The sequence below is a fragment of the Microcaecilia unicolor genome, chromosome 2 (assembly GCF_901765095.1).
Source record: "Microcaecilia unicolor chromosome 2, aMicUni1.1, whole genome shotgun sequence".
In the NCBI taxonomy this organism is placed as follows: domain Eukaryota; kingdom Metazoa; phylum Chordata; class Amphibia; order Gymnophiona; family Siphonopidae; genus Microcaecilia; species Microcaecilia unicolor.
In genome coordinates, this window is record NC_044032.1 from 551,079,216 (window position 1) to 551,101,965 (window position 22,750).

Below are 22,750 nucleotides of genomic sequence, written 5' to 3' on the forward strand. Positions count from 1 at the left end.
TGGAAGGAGATCGATGACGGTGCTTCTTAGCCTTCACTCGATGCCCGTCATCGAAGATCCTCGGTACCGAAGAGGAAGACATGGAATCCTCATGCCTCCTCGGGGCCGGATCCGACGGTCGGTCCCGGGGGCCTGCATAGCAGTAGGCCTTGAGACAGGGTGGAGACCCACTTGATGCCTTGCTAATCCCAGCGCGATAAGGTCGTTCGGCAGCCATTACCTGCGCTCTCAAAGATGATGCTTCCCTCGACGTCAACGCCGCCAACCTCGGTACCGATGCCAAAGGACCGGACCGATCTGCAAAAAGTTTCTCACATTGAGCCTCCCGAGACACTTGGGTCTGCTTTTTCATTAAAGAGCACAGCTTACAAGCAGCTGGCAAATGATCAGGCCCAAGGCACTGGATACACCATGCATGGGGGTCAGTACCCAAGATGGTCCGGTTGCAGCGAGTACAATGCTTGAAGCCACTGGGAGTCCTCGATGACATGGATGGAAAAACGGTGGCTGCAAAATTAAAGGACTCGATCGTGCCAATTAAATAGGCACAAAAAAGGAAAAGAAAAGCCGGCCGCAATGAAAACAGAAGGAAACTTAAACAAGTGTATTAAAAAAACTAAGAAAATAAGGAAAAAACTAACTTCTTTTTTTTTTTAATACTTGTAATAAAATACAAAAATGAAGAAGAAAAAAAGGAGAGCGGAATACGCTAGACGAAGTCTCCTGGGCCAAAAATGAGCACAGCGAAAAAACGGGTCATTCAAGAAGCAGATAAAAAGAACTGAGGAGGGCATGCTCACGCCGTGGGCAGGAAGCCGTTCGCGCATGCGTGGTTCATTCTGCCCACGTGCCGGTGCGTTCTAGAAGTTTTTTTGTTCTCTTAGGGATTTGCCGGTCTCCTGGGCCATCGCGGACGATGACCCAATCATGAGAACAAGCAGCCTGCTTGTCCTCGGAGAAGTAGATCCTACAGTAAGTACTACTACTACTTAGCATTTCTATAGCGCTGCCAGGGTTACGCAGCGCTGTACAAGTTTAAACATGGGGAAGGACAGTCCCTGCTCAAGAGAGCTTACAATCTAAAGGTTACAAACTATGTAGTCAGTGTAGGTATCATGAATGGGGAAGGTGGTTAGGCGCCAAAAGCAAGGGAGAAGAGATGGGCTTTGAGTAAGGACATATTTACAACTCCTCCTGTCCATTCTTTTTGTTACATTTGTACCCCGCGCTTTCCCACTCATGGCAGGCTCAATGCGGCTTGCATGGGGCAATGGAGGGTTAAGTGACTTGCCCAGAGTCACAAGGAGCTGCCTGTGCCTGAAGTGGGAATCGAACTCAGTTCCCCAGGACCAAAGTCCACCACCCTAACAACTAGGCCACTCCTCCACTCCTTTCTAGGTAGAACAATCTAAGGCTCTGGTGCCACAAGTGATCTTCTTATGGACCAGATCTCCTTGTCTGCCGCCACTCTCCCAAGGTGTACCTCTCCGGGCTACTACCTTGGGCTGCAAGAGGCTCTTCCCTGTTCCTGCTCCCAGGCTGAAATCTCCTACTTCACACCTGGAGTATTCCTCCACTTCACAGTTACTGCTTTGATGGGCAGAAACCTCTTGAGTTCAGCCTTAGTTTATTTCTTCCATCCAGGACTCCCCCTCTCCTCCAGGGTTCCGGAGGGGGCAAAGGCAACCAAAGACCTCATGCTTTCCTCAACCACAACATTAATTCTAAAAACTCTTCCCTTGCCGTCATTCAACAACCAGGAACATTTCCTCCTGCACTCTCTCACAAGCACTCCCCCTTGGGGCTGGGCTTCTCATATCTTCATTACAAATCTATTTCTCTCACTCCAGTAACTCTAGGCACTATGGTTTGTGTGCTTGCTCAGAGCATTTTGGAAGCTTTGCTAAGTTCAGACTGCCATGAGTCTGTCCCCCACCCCCCCCCCCCCCTCCCGCCAAAGCCTGGTCTTGTTGACACCAGTGCAGCCACACTGTTGAAGATAAATGCGGAAGGGGCTGCCGTTTGACCGTGTTAGCTGCTGTGGCTCCTACAGAAATTACCTCAAAGCCCCAGGATATGGCATGTGGAGTGGAGAACTGATTCCTCAGTAGTGAGTATTTGCTTCTGAGGACTGGGGTTCAATGTGTTATGCTTGAGGTGGAAGAGAGACTATTCAGACTCAGGGAATTGTTAAGGAGGAGGATGTAACACTGAGAAAGGCATCTCTGTAATAGAAACCCTCAGCCAGGGGACAGGCAGGTGGGAATGCTGCTTTAGTTACTGAAAGAGATACTCAGCGCCTGGGTATACTGGAGCAAAGTTCCTTGTGGCTAAAAAAAAAAAGCCAACACAGTTTCCAGGGTGGGTCAGGCTGGGCCTTAACAGGGAAAAGTATAGCTAAGTTAAAAGAAGGTGAAAACCCAGATTGGCTCCAGGATTAAGGGCGAGTCCCAGACTGGTGGTATGTTTGTCCTCCTGCATGTGAGGAAAATGGAGGAAGAAATCTAAACGCATATGGGAGTCTGACAGTTGTAGAGTTACTAGTAATTCAGCAAATGCTGTAAAGTCAGTAGGGGAAGGGCCAGATAATAGGAAACCTCCACAGCTGTTCTGAAGTTGGAGCTCTGTAAGATGGGACACCAAGGGCCAGATGCACTAAACTTAACGAGCCCTTAACGAGCAAGTAGTAAACCCTGGCATGCACTAAAGACTTTTTTCCGACGACGGTAGCAGCTCACGAAAATGGAATGCAGATGAGCAAATTGTGTACAAACCCTATCGTAATGAGATACACTAACCTTTTCAGATTGCCTTAATGCTGGAAAATCTAACGAGAGGTCTGAACCTCTCGGGGCTGCGCGGGATAAAACTTGGCCCAAAGTAACAAAAACAAAACAAAAAAAAAATCAGGGAACAAAAATACAATCCGCTTCAAAAAAAAAAAAAAAAAAGCGTCATTCCCCGCCCCCCCCCCCCCCCCCGCAGTCTAACCCTGCTGCTGAACCCTGAAGAAGAGGTTTCCCTGCTCATCACCCCCCCCACACACAATAATAAAAACATCCTTTTTGGCAGTGCTTCACTCAGCTGAGAGACCTGGAAGTCTCTGAGCCAATCACAGCGCGTTTAGCTCGGCTAAACGCGTTGTGATTGGCTCAGGGACTTGCAGGTCTCAGCTGAGTGAAGCACCTCCAAAAAAGACGTTTTTATTATTGAAGGGGTGGGGGGGAATGATAGCCAAAATGGAAATTTGTTTTTGGATGGGCGTCCATTTTGGCCGTCATTCCCTGCCCCCCCCCCAATAATAAAAACGTCTTTTTTGGCAGTGTTCACTCAGCTGAGACCTGGAATTCCCTGAGCCAATCACAACACATTCAGCAGAGCTAAACACGCTGTGATTGGCTCAGAGACTTCCTGGTCTCTCAGCTGAGTGAAGCACTGCCAAAAAAGACATTTTTATTATTGAAGGGTGGGGAATGACAGCCAAAATAGACATTTTATTTGAATGGGCATACTCAACTGCACTGTCCTCTGGATCAAGCCGCATCGGAGGAGGTGAGCAGCCCAGCGTCTTCGGGCAGCACAGGGAGGCGTATTTGGCATGCACAGAGCAGCCAGCATAACGCTTGGCTGCTCTGCGCATGCTCGACCGGCCGATTGGCCGACTGTTTAACGATGGAATAGAGAATGCAAGTGAGCTACAACGAGCAGCTCATTTGCATTCCCTTTCCTTAATGCATGCCCATTCCTTACCGATTCGCTAAGGGAATCGGTAAGGGAAGGGCTCTAACGATTGTTCAGTGCATCTGGCCCCAAGCCTGGAATTGTGTCCTGTAGCAGACCTGGATAAGAATATTAAGTTGTCAGAAGCACTCATAAGTTGATTAATCGCTGAATATAGTAGAATATCTTGTTTACTGATTTATGTTGGACTCAAGAACCAGTATAGGCAGAGGTAATCCTCAGTGTTTGGGAGCCCAGAAAGGTGGAGATATCATCAGCTTAGGGGAAGGTTCCGTCCCTACTGCCAGAGGGGGTACTCTGACAGTGGCAATTTTTTCACTAGTGGCCAGGATCACCACACTTTAGGCAACTATGTAAACACCTTATTTTAATTAACTAATTGTGTAAAAAATTAACAGGGCAATATTCAAATGCTGAATCCATTTTAACAATGGTCACAATGTTTACATGTTATGTATATTCAGTACTGCTATCCATAAAAACTGAAGTGCTGAGTTTGCTGCTGCATATGTAATCATCACTGCTATATAGAAAGGTTGGCAATATTAAACTGCTATCCACATAGCTATATAGATAGATTTAGGATCTATCTATATAACCTTTAATACCAGGGTGGTCCAAGGACTTTTCAGCAGCACTGTTTCTGATCTGACGAAGAAGGGCAACCTTCGAAAGCTAATCAAGAAATGTATTAAGTTATGTCCAATAAAAAAGGTATCATCTTATTTTCTTTTCCATGTTTTATTTTGTTTGATTTCTATTGATAACCTTAAAGTGCCACTGAAATTCACTAATAGAGGGGGTCATAATTTAGCAGCTGCCACTAAACTTATAAACCCTTTTGAAAATCAAGCCGTATGTGTTTAACTTATTACATTATAGTATAATAGACGGTGGCAGATAAAGACCAAAATGTCCTATTCAATTAGCCCCATAGGGTTGTTAGGGATGGTAACTGCTGCTATTATACCTACTTTGTACCTCAGTGTATCTCAAGGAGCATGAAACCCTGGATAAGACTGGCTTCAGTTAAACACAACCATTATGGTTAGGACCATATAGTAATACTTGGGGATTCACAAGCTCTCAGCACTATATATCAATATAATATGGTTTGTAGCAGGGTTTAAGGAAAAAAAAATTAAAAAACAAAAACTTTGATGTAGCAACAAGAACCACCTCTTTCACAAAATGACTGAAGCCTCAGCGTGCTCCCATATTTAAGTAAATGTGCTGCTCAGCTCATTCTCTCTCCAATATGCAAACATTTAAGGAAATAGACAGTGGAAACTTTAAAACTGTTAAAGAAAAACTAAGCAAGGACAAAACAGTTTCCCTTCAAACAATTAAAGATTTAAATCACAATAAAAGGGAAGAAATCAAGAGAATCTAAAGTATCAGGACCCCAATGATATCTTAAGCTGAAAGGTTTTCAGAGAAAATTCTCCTTGTGGAGGGTTATTTTTTCAGGAAAAGGGACAGTTCAATATTCTGCACAAATGAGAAACAAATGGAAGAGAGTCTTATTTTCAATAAAGCAGTAATGCTGTAACTTCCTCTTCATTGCTTCATGATAATATCCATTCTCCATTTACTTTCTGTAACTTATTCACTATGGTAGTTTCAATATTAGCTAAGTTGTTTCAACAGTCCAAGAACTCTCACAATAAGCAATTTTCCAGTATTTAATGCAAGAAAATAGTTACAAAGGTTACCACAGTACATTTTGCAGTGTCGTCTTTAAAAATGGGGGAAAAAAATTCCACATAACTGGGTAGTAACTATGTTTTTGGGTAGTAACTATGTTTTTGCAAGACTATTACTGAAAAAGATACTCTCAAGCAGCTCTACTGTTGCCAGTTTGAATAATCTAACTGCATACTTTCAAGGTCTATTGATTCCCGCCCCAGCTCCTTGTGACTCTGGGCAAGTCACTTAACCCTTCATTGCCCCAGGTACAAAATAAAAACCTGTATATAATATGTAAACTACTTTGATTGTAACCACAGAAAGGTGGTATATCAAGTCCCATCCCCCCTTTTTTTCTTGTTTCATTTCCTGAAGTGGATGTCTGGAGCTAAATCTGGTTTAAAAAAAAGAAAAAAAAAACACTTTAAACTTTCTGGATGTTAAGAAAGCTTTCACAAAGCTTGTAACCAAATGTCCCCCTCCTCCAACTGAAATATGTTTTCTGTATCTGGTTTTCTCTTGTTTCACCAAACTGTTTAGGGAGGGAAATAACCCCACAAAAGTGTAGAAATTAGATCTGCTACGGGGGTAGAGATAAAAAAAGAAGAAAGTAGCATGATCAACACAACACTTCCAAAACACCGGGGAGACAAATGATAAAGAAATAATACTTTGAGAAACTATGTTAAAGACTCAAAAGACGCGACACAGAGCCGTGTTTCTGCGAACAACACCTGCCTCAGGAGTCTGTTTGTTGTGAAAACCAGTGAATAGAGCAACTTGAAATGACAATTAAGACTGTGAAACGAGTCAAACACAGTAGTGCCGAACAGTCTTAATTGTCATTTCAAGTTAACGTTTGGCGCATTCACCTATCACTAGTCTTTTTAAAGGCATGATTTGGTTTCCTCGCCTATGTTGCTCCATTCACTGGCTTTCACAACAAACAGACTCCTGAGGCAGGCGCTCACAGAAACACGGCTCTGTGTTGAGTCCTTTGAATCTTTAACATAGTTTTTCAATAAAGTATTATTCTTTATCATTTGTCTCCCCAGTGTTTTGGAAGTGTCGTGTTGATCACACTACTTACTTCTTTTTTTATCTCTACCCCCGTAGCGGATCTAATTTCTCCACTTTTGTGTGTGTGTGGGGGGGGGGGGGGTCCCCTAAACAGTTTGGAGAAAAAAAAGAGAAAAGCAGATACAGAAAACATAATTCAGTTGGAGGAGGGGGACATTTGGTTACAAGCTTTGTGAAAGCTTTCTTAATGAGAGCTCTAGTACTTTCACACAACTAAGCGGTTACTTAGATGCCTGTATACAAATACGTAGAGAGACTATCATTGCAATGTGTAGTAGTTTGTAGCACTTTGAAAAACCATTAAGTACCACCATACTGGGGTCAAACCAAAAATCCATCAAACCCAGTATCCTGTTTCTAACATTGGTCAATCAAGGTCATAAGTTACCTGGCAGGATCCTAAAAAGTACAGGAGTTGTGCAAGCCATATCCCACTTGAGTTGGAGCAGTGGAGTACAGAGACAGGTCCTACTTGGGACAGAGTGGCAGAGATGTAACCAAAGAAGTTCTCCTATTACCAGAACATTCCTTCTGTTCATTCCTGATAAAGGTAAGGTCAGGAGAGACTGAAGACAGCGCAAGTACATCTGTTTTATCTGACGTTACTTGTTTATTTATATTTTAAAATTTCTAGTCCCCTTACAAATCAACATACATAATAAAAACAATAAAACAGTAACAGACACTGAATTATACAATATTCAAAATAAAACAAGCAAATCAGCCCCATGCAAAAAATGATTTTCTCAGTATTTTTATGCTTAGTTTTGCTAGGGGATCACTGGGCTGAAGGTGGAAGAGCAGCAGGGGACATTGTAAAAAAAGACTGGTATTCAGGTGGTATTCAGCATAAAATCATCAGGTATATTTCTCTTTCACCTCTAAATAGGATATCTCACAGAATTTTAGTCAGTCGTTCACAAAGAAAAAAACATGGTGGCATGCCCTGGAGTGGCATTTCAAAGCAGCTTCATCAAGGGTCAAGTCTGGTAGCAGAGACTGAAACCTGAGGTGGTAGCCTGTCTTGACTAAGTTGAAATCCTAGGCTTCAACTGTTATCTCCTTCCACTGCTAAAGAAAATGCAGGTAGGCATGATGTAGAGTCTGGAAGGAAATTGACTACAAATACAGGAAAACACTCAAAAAGTGACTATTGTCCGTCTGTCTTGCATGCATTGTGTCTTTGGAAACAAAATTTGGGTAGTATGGCAGATGCATGGGGTGGTTCAAGAGTTTGGGGAATCTGGAACAGGAAATTTCAAAAGAACAACTTTCTGATATGTTTCACTGTAATTTTCTATGTCGGAGAAACTGGAATTCTTTCCCAATAGAACTACCTTGGGCCATGGGGGGGGGGGGGGGGCTTATTTTACTGGAACCCCTCAGTCCAATCGGGCCCATTAAAAAAAAATTTTTTTAACCTCTTCCTTTGTTTTCAACACCTTTTTCATATTTCTTTTCAATGTCAGTTGGACTGGAAGAATAAAAAAAGACAAGCAAACTGTAGTAAGAAGATTACATATGAACTTGTTCACAGGAAATTTGGAAGCATGTGCTAAGTACAGAAGTATTGTCATACCGGGACAGACCAAAGGTCAATCAAGCCAAGCATCCTGTTTCCAACAGTGGCCAATCCAGGTCACAAATACCTGGCAAGATCCAAAAAATGTACAAAACATTTTATGTTGCTTATCCCAGAAATAAGAAGTGGATTTTCCCCAAGTTCATTGAAATAATGGTCTATGGCCTTTTCCTTTAGGAAGCCATCCAAACCTTGTTTAAACGCCACTAAGCTAACCGCCTTTACCACATTCTCTGGCAACGAATTCCAGAGTTTAATTACACGTTGAGTGAAGAAACATTTTCTCAGATTCATTTTAAATTTACTACTTTGTAGCTTCATTGCATGCCTCCCAGTTCTAACATTTTTGGAAAGAGTAAACAGATGCTCGACGTCTACCCGGTCCACTCCACTCATTATTTTATAGACCTCTATCATATCTCCCTTCAGTCTTTTCTCCAAGCTGAAGAGACTAGTCGCTTTAGCCTTTCCTCATAGGACAAGTTATTATAACAAGGTTTAGTAAGTACTCTATACATCAAATTCAGGAACTAACAAGTAAAGGGGTCCTTTTACTAAGCTCCCATAAAAAATGGCCTTAGTGCATTCTTATGCTTGTCATTTCCATACACTAAGGCCATTGCCACCAACTGTAAAAACTTTCTTTTTTTTTTTCATTAATGGCTATGTGCTAATGTCACCATTAGTGTGTGGCTTTTTTTTTTTTTAATTACTGCAGGAGTGCTCACCGTCACTTATGCTATAGGTGGTAAAGGCTCTTGCATTATCCATACACTAACCAGTTAGCACACACCAATACAGATGTGCTATTGGTTAGTGTAGGAATGCCTACTCCCTACCCCTGACACACACCCCTAAAAAAAAAAAAAAAATCTAGCATGCACGTGTCCCCCATGTTAGGCCATTTTTGCTGCCTTAGGCATACGTTAGGCACCTGATACAGCTTAGTACAAGGGACCCAAAGTTTGTTATAGTTAAAGGTGAATGCAATTCCTAATATTCCAGAACAACCAAGCTTGATGAATTAAGTCTACCACCTACATGATGCACCTTACCAAGCTTCTTATAATTTGAATGAACAATGAGCCAGACTTCAAAGTTCTAATTTAAGTTAAATCTTTAGAGACTGGAATGAAGTAAAAATATCAAATCTAATATTACTGTCATTGAAGGTATCACATGTCTGTCTGCTTGAATGCCTTTTTGTTATAAACAACATGTTCCACTTCTGTAAGCTCATACCAGGTGCTCCGCCTCACATGTTCCATAATCTATACAATACTTTTTGATTAAAAAAAAAAAAAGTTTAAGAAGTTTAGGGTCCAATTCTGAGGAAAAGGTTTAACTAGACCTTTACTCTCATTAGTAATGTACTTTAAAAATGTGCATGCCATGGGACAGGAATATTAGAGCCATAGACAGCTAGGATAATGAGAGAAATACCTTCTCCTCTCTTGTCCATAATTACTTATCTAGTAAACCAACTACTGTCAGAAGGTAACATGCTAACTCGGTTCAAATTCTGTTGACTTCACTATTAAAAGGCTCTAAATTAGACCATTCCTCCTGTTTCAACTATAGACCTGTGGCCAAGCTTCCCTTATGAAAGTTGTAGAAGCAGCGGACTTTTTGGATTTTAATGTTTTTGTATCTTTTAATATGATCAATGACTTCTTGGGATTATAGACCAGTCTCTTATCTTTTTGTGATTTGCCTTGTGCCTTCATTTGGTTAAGCGGAACATAAAATCATATTAAATTAGATTAGGAACCTTATGCATGTCTTGGCACAGCAGAGATGTGCATTGCGGTTTATTTAGAGAGAAGTTATTTCTAAAATAAGGGCAGTTCAACCAAATGGACTTAAAGTATCTTTCTTTTAATATCTCTGGCTTTTAATTCATTCAGGTTTTTATTTTTCAAATCCATCTCTCTAAGCAAAAATAAAGTGCTGAATATCTAATATTGTAACTTTCACATTTTTCTTTTTAGCCATTTAAATAAAATATGAAAAGCCACAGAGATGAACACAAAACACAAATTCATTCATTTCTTTATATAAATAAATATAAAAATAAAAACAGGTAAAGACCATATGGCCTATCCAGTTTGCTCATCCATGCCATCTACTACTACTACTACTACTATTTATCATTTCTATAGCGCTACAAGGCATACGCAGCGCTGTACACCATACACAAAAAGAGACAGTCCCTGCTCAAAGAGCTTACTCTCCCTTTCACTCCCTTAGGAGATCCTATGTATTTGTCCCAAGCTTTCTAATATATAAATTATATACACACACACATTATACATACAAAACCTTGTTTTAAAATAACGTGTGTGTCATGAAGTTCATGCACAGAATACCCTATGGATCTTAAATATATATCTAGGTACTATGTTAGGACTTTAAATCAGGCGTGGATATTGTTTAAAAATACCATCGTGAAAGCCCACACCAGATGTATTCCACATATTAAATGTGGAAAGAACAGCAAACAACAACCAGCGGGGTTAAAAGGTGAAGTGAAAGAGGCTATAAGAACAGCATGCTTCAAAGAATGGAAAAAGAACTGAAATGAAAAGAAATAAGAGACATAAGCCGTGTCAAGCTAGATACAAAGCACTGCTTCTGCAAGAATTGACAGTATAATAGAATACAATAAATGATAAAGAAGGCGAAAAGAGAATATGAAGAAAAACTTGTTTTAGAGACAAACACTCATAGTAACGCAGGTACATAAGAAGCAGAAAGCCTGTGAGGGAATCTGTGGAACAGTTATATCATGAAGGAGCAAAAGCAGCACTCAGGAAGGACAAGGCTACAGTGGAGAGATTAAATGAGCTCTTTGCTTCAGTCTTTACGGAACAGGATGTAAGAGATCTACCTGTACCGGAAATGGTTTGCAAGCATGACGATACGGAGGACCTGAAAAATCTTGGTGAACCCAGAACATATACTGAGCCAAAATAAGTTAAAAAGATAAATCACCTGGACCAGATGGCACACGCCACAGGGTACTGAAAGAACTCAAACATAAAACTGATGATCTGTCAGTGATCTATAACCTGTCATTAAAATCATCCACAGTACCTGAAGATAGGAGGATGGCAAATGCAACGCCAATTTTTAAAAAGGGTTCAGGGTGATCCGGGAAATTATAGACCAGTAAGCCTGACTTCAGTGCTGGGGAAAATAGTGGAAACTATTACAAAGAATAAATTTAAGGAACACATAGACAAACAGGGTTTAATGGGACAGAGTCAGCATGGGTTCAGCCAAAGGAAGTCATGCCTCACCAATCTGCTTCATGTCTTTGAAGGCGTAAGTAAACATGTAGATAAAGGTGAGCCTGCTGTTGTAGTGTATCTGGATTGTCAGAAAGCTTTTGACAAAGTTCCCCATGAGAGATTCCTGAGAAAATAAAGTCATGGGATAGGAGACAATGTCCTTCTGTAGCTTAGGAATTGGTTATTGGACAGAAACCAGAAGGCAGGGTTAAATGGTCATTTTTCTCAATGGAGAAGGGTGAATAGTGGTGTGCTGAAGGGATCTGTAATGGGACTGATGCTACATAACATATTTATAAATGATCTAGAAAAAAAATGGAATGAGTGAGGTGACAATTTGCAGATGACAAAACTATTCAAAATTGTCAAAACACATGCGGATTGTGAAAAATTGCAGGAAGACCTTAGGAAATGGGAATCCAAATAGCAGATGAAATTTAATATGGACAAATGCAAAGGTGATGCACATTGGGAAGAATAATCCAAAAATCAATTACCTGATGCTAGGGTCCACCTTAGGAGTCAGCACTCAAGAAAAAGATCTAGGTGTCATTGTAGACAATACGCTGAAATCTTCCACCCAGTGTGCGGCTAGGAATTATTACTGCACGAGCCATCACTGCCAACTATTTTATAGGTGGTAAGGGCTCACGCATAATCATACGCTAATCAGTTAGCATGCAGCAATGTAGCTGCGCTGTTTAGCGCAGACATGTGCTCTTTGCCCCCAGAAATGCCCCCTCCGGAAAAATATTTTAGTATGTGGTTTGCACACAAACATCTAAAAGTTACCACGTGAGTGCTTACCACAGCTTAGTTCAAAGGATGCCTAACTTCCTATATAATAATTCTCACCTCCAACAGGATGTGCTTGGGACCTTGCCTGCCGGAAGTGGTCTGCTAGGCAGGCACGCACTGACCTCAGTGACAGACAATTTGGCAAAGCAAAACAATCTGAGTGCTGGCCATTAGGGTTGATAGGAGAGTTTTAAAAAAGACTGAACGAACCAAAAGTGTTAAACTGGAGAAGGGGGGGGGGGGAGTTGTGAATGACTGAAAGACATGCAAATTTGGGACAGGAAAACAATCTCAATGCTGGCCATTAGCACACAGGGTACATAGGAGAGTTTTAAAAGACTGAAGGAACCAAAAGTGTTCGGGGGGGGGGGGGGGGGGAAGTTCTGAATGAATGAAAGAAATGAAAATTTACGAGAGGAACACAATCTGAATGCTGGGCATTTGTACACAGGGTAGATAGGACACTTTTTTAAAAAAATGAAGGGCGTGAAAGTATTACATCTTGGGGGAGGGGTGAGGAGGAAAGCGGTGGGGTATCCGGATACTGGGCGTTAGGGCCACGGGGGTACATACACTTTTGAAAGCCTTAAAGAACCCAAAGTGTGGGAAGGAGGAGGAAAAGGAGGGGAGGGAACAGGGTGAGTGGCATTAGGAACAGGGGAGGGGGCCCTGTCACACACTCTCATTCTCACACACACACTGTCACATAGACAGTCTCACTCTGTCACACACCCGCACATTCACTCTGGCTCTCTCTCATTCACACACTCCCAGGAAAACCTTGCTAGCGCCCATTTCATTCGTTCCAGAAACGGGCCTTTTTTACTAGTTTTGAATAAAGTTTTGTTCTACTGTGAAATGTTTTTGGTCTATGACCAATGATTGTTCAAATGTAATGCCTAGAGAAATTGAGGTAATCACTGACAGTTTCTCTGATTTGAGAAAAGTAAACAGTAAATTAGAATAATTGTAAGTATTAACTATCACTGGAATTAGACTAACGGTAGAAAATGAGAAATGTGCATTATACATCCCAAAACCCCAAGTTAACAATGAAGTGTCCAGTTTAACTTCACTGAAACTAAGACTATGGCATTATTGTACTTGCACACTCTTACCTGCCTCTAAGAACAAAAAAAAAAATGTAGAAAAAGGCTTTCTTTCTTCATGCACTACTCACTCATACTGAAAATGTTGAGGTCAGGTCAATTTATTAGAGTTTACTTCTGATGGAATTTCACACAACTGCATAATACATAATTCCCCTCCTGTGCAGGATTCTGCAGAAGAAACTGCTCAATTCCACAACTCCCCCCCCCTCCACTTCCCCACACCACACTGAGCATGCAAGACAACTCAAACTGCAAAGGGTGATAAGTGGAGACTGCTGCATATTGGGTCATGTTCTTTTCCTTTGCTGCCCGGAGTCAGACTGCCGATTTCAACTGTGTGGCTCTAGTGCTTTATTTAATAAATCCTTAAAGACGGGAGAGGTTCCGAGGGATTGCAGAACGACGGATGTGGTCCCTCTTCACAAAAGTGGTGATACGGAAGAAGCTAGAAACTACAGGCCGGTAAGCCTCACTTCGGTTATTGGAAAAGTAATGGAAGCGATGCTGAAGGAAAGGATAGTGAATTTCCTGGAAAACAATAAGTTGCAAGATCCGAGACAACATGGTTTTACCAAAGGGAAATCGTGCCAAACGAATCTCATTGAATTCTTTGATTGGGTGACCGGAGAATTGAATCAGGGACGTGCTAGACGTAATCTACTTAGATTTCAGCAAAGCTTTTAACACGGTTCCCCACAGGAGGCTCTTAAATAAACTGGACAGGCTGAAGATAGGACCCGAAGTGGTGAACTGGATTAGGAACTGGTTGACGGACAGACGCCAGAGGGTGGTGGTTAATCGAGTTCGCTCGGATGAGGGAAAGGTGAGTAGTGGAGTACCTCAGGGATCGGTGCTGGGGCCAATTTTGTTCAATATATTTGTGAGTGACATTGCCGAAGGGTTAGAAGGTAAAGTTTGTCTATTTGCGGATGATACTAAGATTTGTAACACAGTGGACACCCGGGAGGGAGTGGAAAACATGAAAAAGGATCTGTGGAAGCTAGAAGAATGGTCTAAGGTTTGGCAATTAAAATTCAATACGAAAGAAATGCAAAGTGATGCACTTAGGGAGTAGAAATCCACGGGAGACGTATGTGTTAGAGGTGAGAGTCTGATATATACGGACGGGGAGAGGGATCGTGGGGTGATAGTATCTGAGGATCTGAAGGTGACGAAACAGTGTGACAAGGCGGTGGCTGTAGCTAGAATGTTGCTAGGCTGTATAGAGAGAGGTGTGACCAGCAGAAGAAAGGAGGTGTTGATGCCCCTGTACAAGTCGTTGGTGAGGCCCCACCTGGAGTATTGTGTTCAGTTTTGGAGGCCGTATCTTGCTAAGGATGTAAAAAGAATTGAAGCAGTGCAAAGAAAAGCTACGAGACATTTTTGTATTGTAATGATGCTCAATAAAATATTCAAACATTAAAAAAAAAAAAGAAAAGCTATGAGAATGTTATGGGATTTGTGTTACAAGATGTATGAGGAGAGACTTGCTGACCTGAACATGTATACCCTGGGGGAAAGGAGAAACTGGGGTGATATGATACAGACGTTCAAATATTTTAAAGGTATTAATCCGCAAACAAACTTTTTCCGGATATGGGAAGGCGGAAGAACTAGAGGACATGAAATGAGATCGAAGGGGGGCAGACTGAAGAAAAATGTCAGGAAATATGCTTGGAATGCCATCCCACGGGAGGTGGTGGAGATGAAAACGGTAACGGAATTCAAACATGCGTGGGATAAACAAAGAAACCCAGTTCAGAAGGAATGGATCCTCAGAAGCTTAGCCGAGATTGGGTGGCGGAGCCGGTGGTGGGAAGAGGGGCTGGTGGTTGGGAGGTGAGGCTAATGCTGGGCAGACTTCTACGGTCTGTGACCTAAAAATGACAGATGCAAATCAAGGTAAGGTATACGGACAGACTGGATGGACCATGCAGGTCTTTTTCTGCCGTCATCTACTATGTTACTATGTTAGTGCTTTTTAATATTTTTTGTGGCCATGACCAGATATTTTATTTATTTATTGGGATTTCTCAACCGCCTTTATGAAGAGATTCACCCAAGGCCGTACACAGCAGGTACAGTTTAACATAAAACTTACAATTTTGTTAACAGCATAACCATATTAAAATCCAAATAAAACTGTGTGACCCCTTGAAGGTGCAGAATAGTGGCGCACCTATGGAGAGCCCACCCAGGTCGTGACCCAAACATGGGTTTGGTGACCCCATTTGGGAAGCTGCCTTTTTTTTTAGGGGGAGGAGGGGTGCGACAGGAGGGGTTGATAAATATTTTCATGATGCCAAGGACCATGTCACTAGTCTGTGGTTCTTTTATCACCTCTTAGAATGAGTGGATTAACAAGTCTCCACGTACAAGCTCTGTGTGGTCTCTGCATGAGGAAGACTGGCATAAAGGAGGCATTAACATTTAAGACTGCAGAACCCCAAATCAGATATTACAAAACGTGGACGTAGCCTTTTGATTTTGTGAGAAGAAACTTTTCATTAAAAGAAATTAAAATATGATCTTTAATTTTAACTATAAACCACATTGATTCTCCTTTTCCTGTTCTTATTCCAAAAGAGATACAGCACTTTTTTTGAGAACACCTCCCAGTTAGCCATTTCTATCATCATAAATGTAAGAAATTCACATCACTATGCCAACCTTCATTATAAACAACCATGCAGGTATCACACTAGCACATACAAAGCACAAAACACACTATAATCCACTCAAGCACAAATTCGAAGGAGGTATGTAAGAATACCTGGTAGGTAGATAAAGAGGGATCATTCCCCTCTCATTCTAAGAAAAGGCACAAGCTCACATATATGGTCAAAAGGAGAAGCAGGAGTCAAATAGGCCAGTTATTTTGAGGCATGTAGCTTTTCTTTTTTTGACATGAATCAGCAAAGTCAGTGCAAAAAAAGGGAAGTTTTTAATACCATATCACATGAGAGGTCTGCCCAAACTACACATAAGGTCTGCAGTTAACTTGCCAGAGCTGCACAAAAATTTACACTAATCTTGCACATTTGCACTCTCAAAGTGAGATTTTATACAAAGCAAGGTTTTTCAACTGTCAGATCCTTCTGTGACAGCACAAAATCTTGGTACTTTTGTCATTTGGTTTAGATAATTGTTTCAAACCAAAGGAAAAAATAAACCCTTTGATATCGTAGGAAAAAAAAAAAAAAAAAAAAAAAAAGAGTATTCATAAATCAAGTAAAAACTAAAGTAAAACTGCTCAATACCAACTAGAAAATTAAGTTTTTCGAGTCATTGCTGTTGTAGGCAGAAGTCAGGCCTATACTTACTAATTTTCAGTAAAGTCTAATGGAAGAGATACGCTGCTGACAAAGCAAACACTTTGCCTGATGGGCACCTTCTATTCACTAGCACAACTAAGGAAGACCTTTAGTAGGCAAGTAGACTTATCTGTGGTGAAGATCAGCAGGGAAAATTAACTATAAAGTTCTGTTGGCTTTGTCTCTCTAACTGTAGTGAATGCAACATTACAACAAATGTTGGGTTGAGAGTACTGGCAACTGACACCTTCCAGTTAACCTCAGCACACAGCAGCAGCGGTAAAAGCTTCCACATAACACTATGTGCCTCAGCCCTGCAAAAATACCTTCCAAATATCAACCAACATGGAGAAATTTCCTTGGAGTGCAATATGCGCCCTAACAGCAAGTGTAGACCAAAACACAACTACTTCCACTGAACTGTTATTACAGCTGCCGCTATAATGCTAAGGGAAGAAAAGGTTAACAGGATGGTACAATGTGTTTAAATAGACCCTTCTTCAACAACAGATTCCTAAGGATCTGTGAAATGGAACAGCAGGACTACCATGATCCATGACTTTAAAAAAAAAAATCAATTATTACCCTAATACTAACCATTGATTCAATCTTTCACATGCATGTTCTGGAACTCAGCAATTTAGGTCCACACAGAAAGATACAAGAATAAATAGTAATGTTACAGTCAAACAGCATGACCCACAATATGAAAATTAACAAAAAAAAAAAAAAGCCCAATCATCTTTCAAAAAAGAAAAAAAAATGTTAGTTATTCTAGTCCCCTTACCTCTGATCGCCCTTCATAATATGTTAATCTTGATTTTGTAAGTACAAAAAACCTTTCCTTGTAATTTAAAGGAGATGTCCTTTTCTTCTGCTGAGATCGTTTAATCAAAATCTCCTCAAGGATGATTTCCGAATTCATTTCGGCCTCTGGGTTGCACTGTCTCCTGCCATTGAAGTTCCAGCTCTGAAATCTGGACAGACTTTTCAAAGAAAACTGCAGAACTCCTAGGAAAAAGAATAAGAGCATGAAATCATTAATACAGTCAAACATCTTTAAAATAGAGTCCAAGGAGAGGGAGTGTCACAGTTAAGTCTTTGAAGAGACCTAAATGTAGGTATGTTAATTTCCCAGTTCCCGAGATCACTGATCTTTGACCAACTGAAAAAAGGAAAACAATTTAGATGTACATACTGTACTCAAATCTTTGTGAGCCTTTTTTTTTTTGGGGGGGGGGGGGGTAAATCTGACTTCATACCACAGACCAGGAAACAACTTTCAGCTTTCAAGTATGTGGTATAGAAGTTGCCTTTATAAAATTTCACTGAATGCCAATGAGCGTCAGGTCACACTATCTCCAGGAAATCATGTTAAAGAAACAGAAGGCAACAGACACCAGTATGGCATATGGAAGGATTCTGTTCCATCAACCAGAACCATGGAAGGATTCTGTTCCATCAACCAGACCCAACATGGCCACATATCAGCAACCTCTATAAAAAAATAATACATAACTTATTCTGCTACAAAAAGTCAAAATGCCCTAGACATAAAAAGCAGCCATACTGGTGAAACGCACAGGCGCTATTGACCACTAATACTGAACGTTATATTAAGGATTAAAATGTTTAGGGCCCTGTTTACTAAGCCACACTAGCATTTTTAGAGCACGCTAATGCTAGGGACACCCATAGGAATATATAGATGTCTCTAGTATTAGCGTGTGCTAAAAATGCTAGTGTGCCTTAGTAAACAGGGCCCCTTACGTTTCTTTGTCAAATATGTTTAACAAGTACTCTATAGCTTCCAGTTGCCTTCAGGTTGAAACCATCTAGGTCACTATTTGTTAACTGTCAGTGTGCTTCAGCATCTTCTTTGGACTAAAAAGCATCTCATAGAAGTGTGATCAAAAAGAATGTACAATATTTAACTTTGTTTTTTTCAACCAAGGAAGTACCTCTCACTAGGTAACTTTCAAATTTTACATTTGCAGATCACTTCATGAAATAGTTCAACAAGCTCGGTTCTATTAATTTATAAAACAGTCAGTACCTATGGGCACTACTGTTCAGAATGTCACACAGACCAGCAGCTTAAAAAAAAAAAAATCCACACTGAATCCTAGCTTCTGTGTCTGAGCACTTCTCCAGCAGTTCAGGATCTAGAAAGCACATTCTTCAGTACCATATAGTTTGTATAGGAATGACTAACAGTGTAGCCAAAAAAAGTTCATTAAAAAAAGCGTGAATGCCAAGACTGTCACCTAACAATTTGACATACCCTGTCAGCCTCCATCCTGTCTCCCTACCCATCCCCTTAAAGTTGGCTCCTCCCCCCCACCTCCAGTTTTTCTGAAGGCTTCTTTGCTGTGACACCTTTTGAACAGCTATTCTGTTCTCTTCCAGCACCACATAGCTTGCAGTGAGTTTAAACAGCATAGTGCTCTGAGTGAAGAGAGTGAGCCAGCCAGGGATGCCATAGCACTGTTGGTTGAGGACCTTGGGGTGCACCATTCCTGGGTGGGGCTCGGCCCACCCATGGTGCTCTGTCTTGTGGCCTAGAGTGGGATTCTGGACAGCACATAGCAATTCACTGACAACTGCATGGTACAGGTATCAAGCCTAATAACCGTTAGGGAGGTATGCCAGCAGCAAATCTAAAGAAAAAGTGGGGGAACACTATGAACAACACTGTTAAAGTGAGCAGTTTGAGATACAGAGGCACAGTGCAAATAAATGGTTCCATTCACTTCTGATATAACACAAGAAAAATGAATGGAAGAAAGTACCTTATTCCAGACCATTAGATACCACAAGGACCTTCCCCGTCTACTACTCTTCAACACTTACTTGAAAGCATGGAGAAATGATATCTTACCCAATCATTTTCTTTCCTTTAGTACTACTACTACTACTATTTAGCATTTCTATAGCACTACAAGGCATACGCAGCGCTGCACAAACATAGAAGAAAGACAGTCCCGGCTCAAAGAGCTTACAATCTAATAGACAAAAAATAAATAAAGTAAGCAAATCAAATCAATTAATGTGAACGGGAAGGAAGAGAGGAGGGTAGGTGGAGGCAAGTGGTTACGAGTCAAAAGCAATGTTAAAGAGGTGGGCTTTCAGTCTAGATTTAAAGGTGGCCAAGGATGGGGCAAGACGTAGGGGCTCAGGAAGTTTATTCCAGGTGTAGGGTGCAGTGAGACAGAAGGCGCGAAGTCTGGAGTTAGTCCTTAATACTATTCCACAGAAGCAGATGTTGTGTCCATTGACAAGCTGATGGAGATAGAAAACCCAAAATTGCAGTGTGCACTATAAGACCTGTACCTGGGGGTCACGTGACGCCATGTTCGGGAGCGGGTGCTGAACACCACCACTCCTGCCATCCCACCGCTAAACCTGCCATCAACATTGGGTTTTTTTTTTTCGACCGACAAGACCTGCATACGCGTTTGAGATCTTTGCCTGCAGACTTCGGAGCTGTTTGAGAAATTTTCACAAGGGACCACGCAAGGAAAAAGAGAAAGTCAGAGTGCATGAGGACAAAATGGTGGCCCGGGCGAGCCCGGCCACATCCACAATTGGCTCGGCATGGGTAGCAGAGGTGGTGGCCGAGGTAACAGGAGCCGTGGAGGTACTATTTGATAAGCGACTGAGGCCAATCGAATTTAAGTTAGAACAATTACAAGACCATAAGGGGCAGCTCAGTAAGGATTTGGTAGCATACAAGCAGCATCATTGGATCTTAGAGGACCGGGTAACCACAATGGAGAAGGATTATGCCCGTCTGAAAAATAAGGTGGCAACATATAAACAGAAAATAGAAGACTTAGCGAACAGATCCCGAAGGAACAGCCTGAGATTTGTGGGCTTAACAGAGACATTGAGAGAGGGAGACCTGCGGAACTTTCTGGAAACATGGCAGCCACAGCAATTAAAGCTGCAACCCTATCGTGGGGACCTCTGTGTGGAAAGGGCTTACCGTGTGGGTCCCCGCCAACCATCTCCACCAAGACCAAGAGTAGTGATTTGCCACCTACTTAATTTTGCACATGTAAGCTATTTTGTAAGCACTAAGAAGCGGCCAAGAATTACAGTATGAAAACAAGAAAATAATATGTTTTCAGGATTACTCTGCAGCAGTTGCAGACCAAACACGGCGGTTTTCACAAGTGTGTTCAAAACTTTTTGCCTTGAATATACGCTTTGCCCTGCAATACCCAGCTAAATTGAGAGTGACTTATCAAAACAGCAACCAAAGTTTATCATACGGTGGAGAAAGCACAGGAGTTCCTACTTTCAGTGGATTCAGGGCCTTCCAGGGGAGAAAGTCCAGATCATTAACTTGAGATCCGTTATTATCATTTGCTGGGAGAGATCACATTACAATCCCAGGGGCCTTGAGATTTGGGATGAGCTAGCCCATGGACGGACGGACTGGACTTGGGGAGCGCTGGATGGTCCAAGACTGGAGGCTTAGCCTGGTGTATGGCCAATGCTGTGAGATTGCTGCTGAATTAAGTTGTTATAAGCCCCCTTTTTTTTCCCCTCTGTCACTTTGGTCAATTAAGCTATAAATGCATATACTTAGAGGGATATGCTGTGGGTGGTGTCTAACGTGACGGTTCCATAGGGGACCCTTAGGTGGGATGGTTGGAGATGTGGAGATAGCAGGCAGAGGGGAGGTTTGGAGGGAGTCAATACTCAGGATTAGAATTGGATGGGGAACTTTTTGCGATTCAATGCAAGATTGTTTGGATGCGCTTAGATTTGCAAGTGAGGCCTGTGGAGGAATGCGCTCTGTGGGGGGGGGGGGGGATGTGGGCTGGGGCACCCCTCCCCGACCATTAGGTTTATTATTCTGAAATGTTATGGGTCCTGGTGTGAGGTGTACCACTGAAGGTGGTGACTTGGAATGTGGGAGGCATTAACTCTCCTATTAAACGTTCAAAAATACTGCAACATCTTCAGCATCACCATATTGATATTGCCTTGTTACAAGAGACTCATTTATCAGCCCTTGAACATACTAAGCTCAAACAATGGTGGGTGGGTAATTGTGTTGCAGCAGCAGCCCAGGGGAAAAAAGGTGGGGTAGCAATCCTGTTTAAGAAAGGGGTGGCGGATAAGGTTACGCCTCTCTATACGGATACTGGGGGTAGGTTCTTACTATGTGAAGTGTTAGTGCGGGAAAAGAAGTTAATCATTGGGAATGTGTACGCCCCCAACCAACATGATAAACAATTTTATAAGATGGTCACTTCTAAACTCTTGGCATGCCCCCAAGAGGGGGTTTTAATTCAGTAATGGACCCTCAACTGGACAAATCCCACCCTGGAAGGACTGGAGCTCTTCATGACAGCAGAGGTTTACCTAATTTATGCCACCAGTTGGATTTAGTGGAAGTCTGGTGAGTATTACATTCTCAGGAGAGGGATTTCACACACTTGTCTCAAGCTCACTCTACCCATGCCCGCATTGATTATATACTGGTCTCAAGGCAGTTCTTTAACTCAGTGTTCAAGGTAGATATCGGGCCTTATGCAATCTCAGACCATGCGTGGGTTTGGATGGATGTCAAGTGGTCTCAGCCTCCTCTACAGGGGTGGCATTGGCTTTTTTCAGTGGAATTATACAGAGATCAGGCCTTTCGGGATAGACTTCTCAAGAGTTGGAGGGACTACAAAATCCATAATGTAGAGCATGAAGCAGATCCGGTGTTGTACTTGGAGGCAGCGAAGACGGTGTTACGGGGAGAGATCATTAGTTATACAAGCCAACAAATAGACTGAAAATTCTGCAGGAACCAGAACACATCATGGAATCCCTATGGATTGAAATTCCATGAGTAAAGAGGAAAAAGATAGTAATAGGAGTGTACTACCGTCCACCTGACCAGGATGAACAGACAGAGGTAGAAATGTTATCAGAAATTAGGGAGGCTAAAAATGGGTGATTTCAATTATCCCAATATTGACTGGGTAAATGGAACATCAGGGCATGCTAGGGAGGTAAAATTCTTTGACAAAATTAAGGACAGCTTTATGGAGCAGCTGGTACAGGAGTCAACAAAAGGAGGAAAAAATTCTAGACCTAGTCCTTAGTGGAACATATGATCTGGTGCAGGAGGTAATG

The 22,750-nt window shown here is 41.8% G+C and overlaps 1 protein-coding gene across 5 annotated transcripts in view; it reads right to left on the reverse strand.

Moving 5' to 3' along the window:
- The window catches only part of TEC (tec protein tyrosine kinase), a 169,723-nt gene that overhangs the window by 125,871 nt on the left and 21,102 nt on the right, over positions 1 to 22,750 (reverse strand). For 4 of the 5 annotated variants that reach the window (XM_030191357.1, XM_030191356.1, XM_030191360.1 and 1 more), the window contains exon 2: positions 17,397 to 17,620. In XM_030191357.1, coding sequence (XP_030047217.1) covers positions 17,397 to 17,534 — 138 coding nt within the window. In that variant the 5' untranslated portion in view covers positions 17,535 to 17,620. Of the gene's footprint in view, positions 1 to 17,396; positions 17,621 to 22,750 lie in introns of those variants that run through there. The other variant, XM_030191358.1, reaches the window with a different exon arrangement.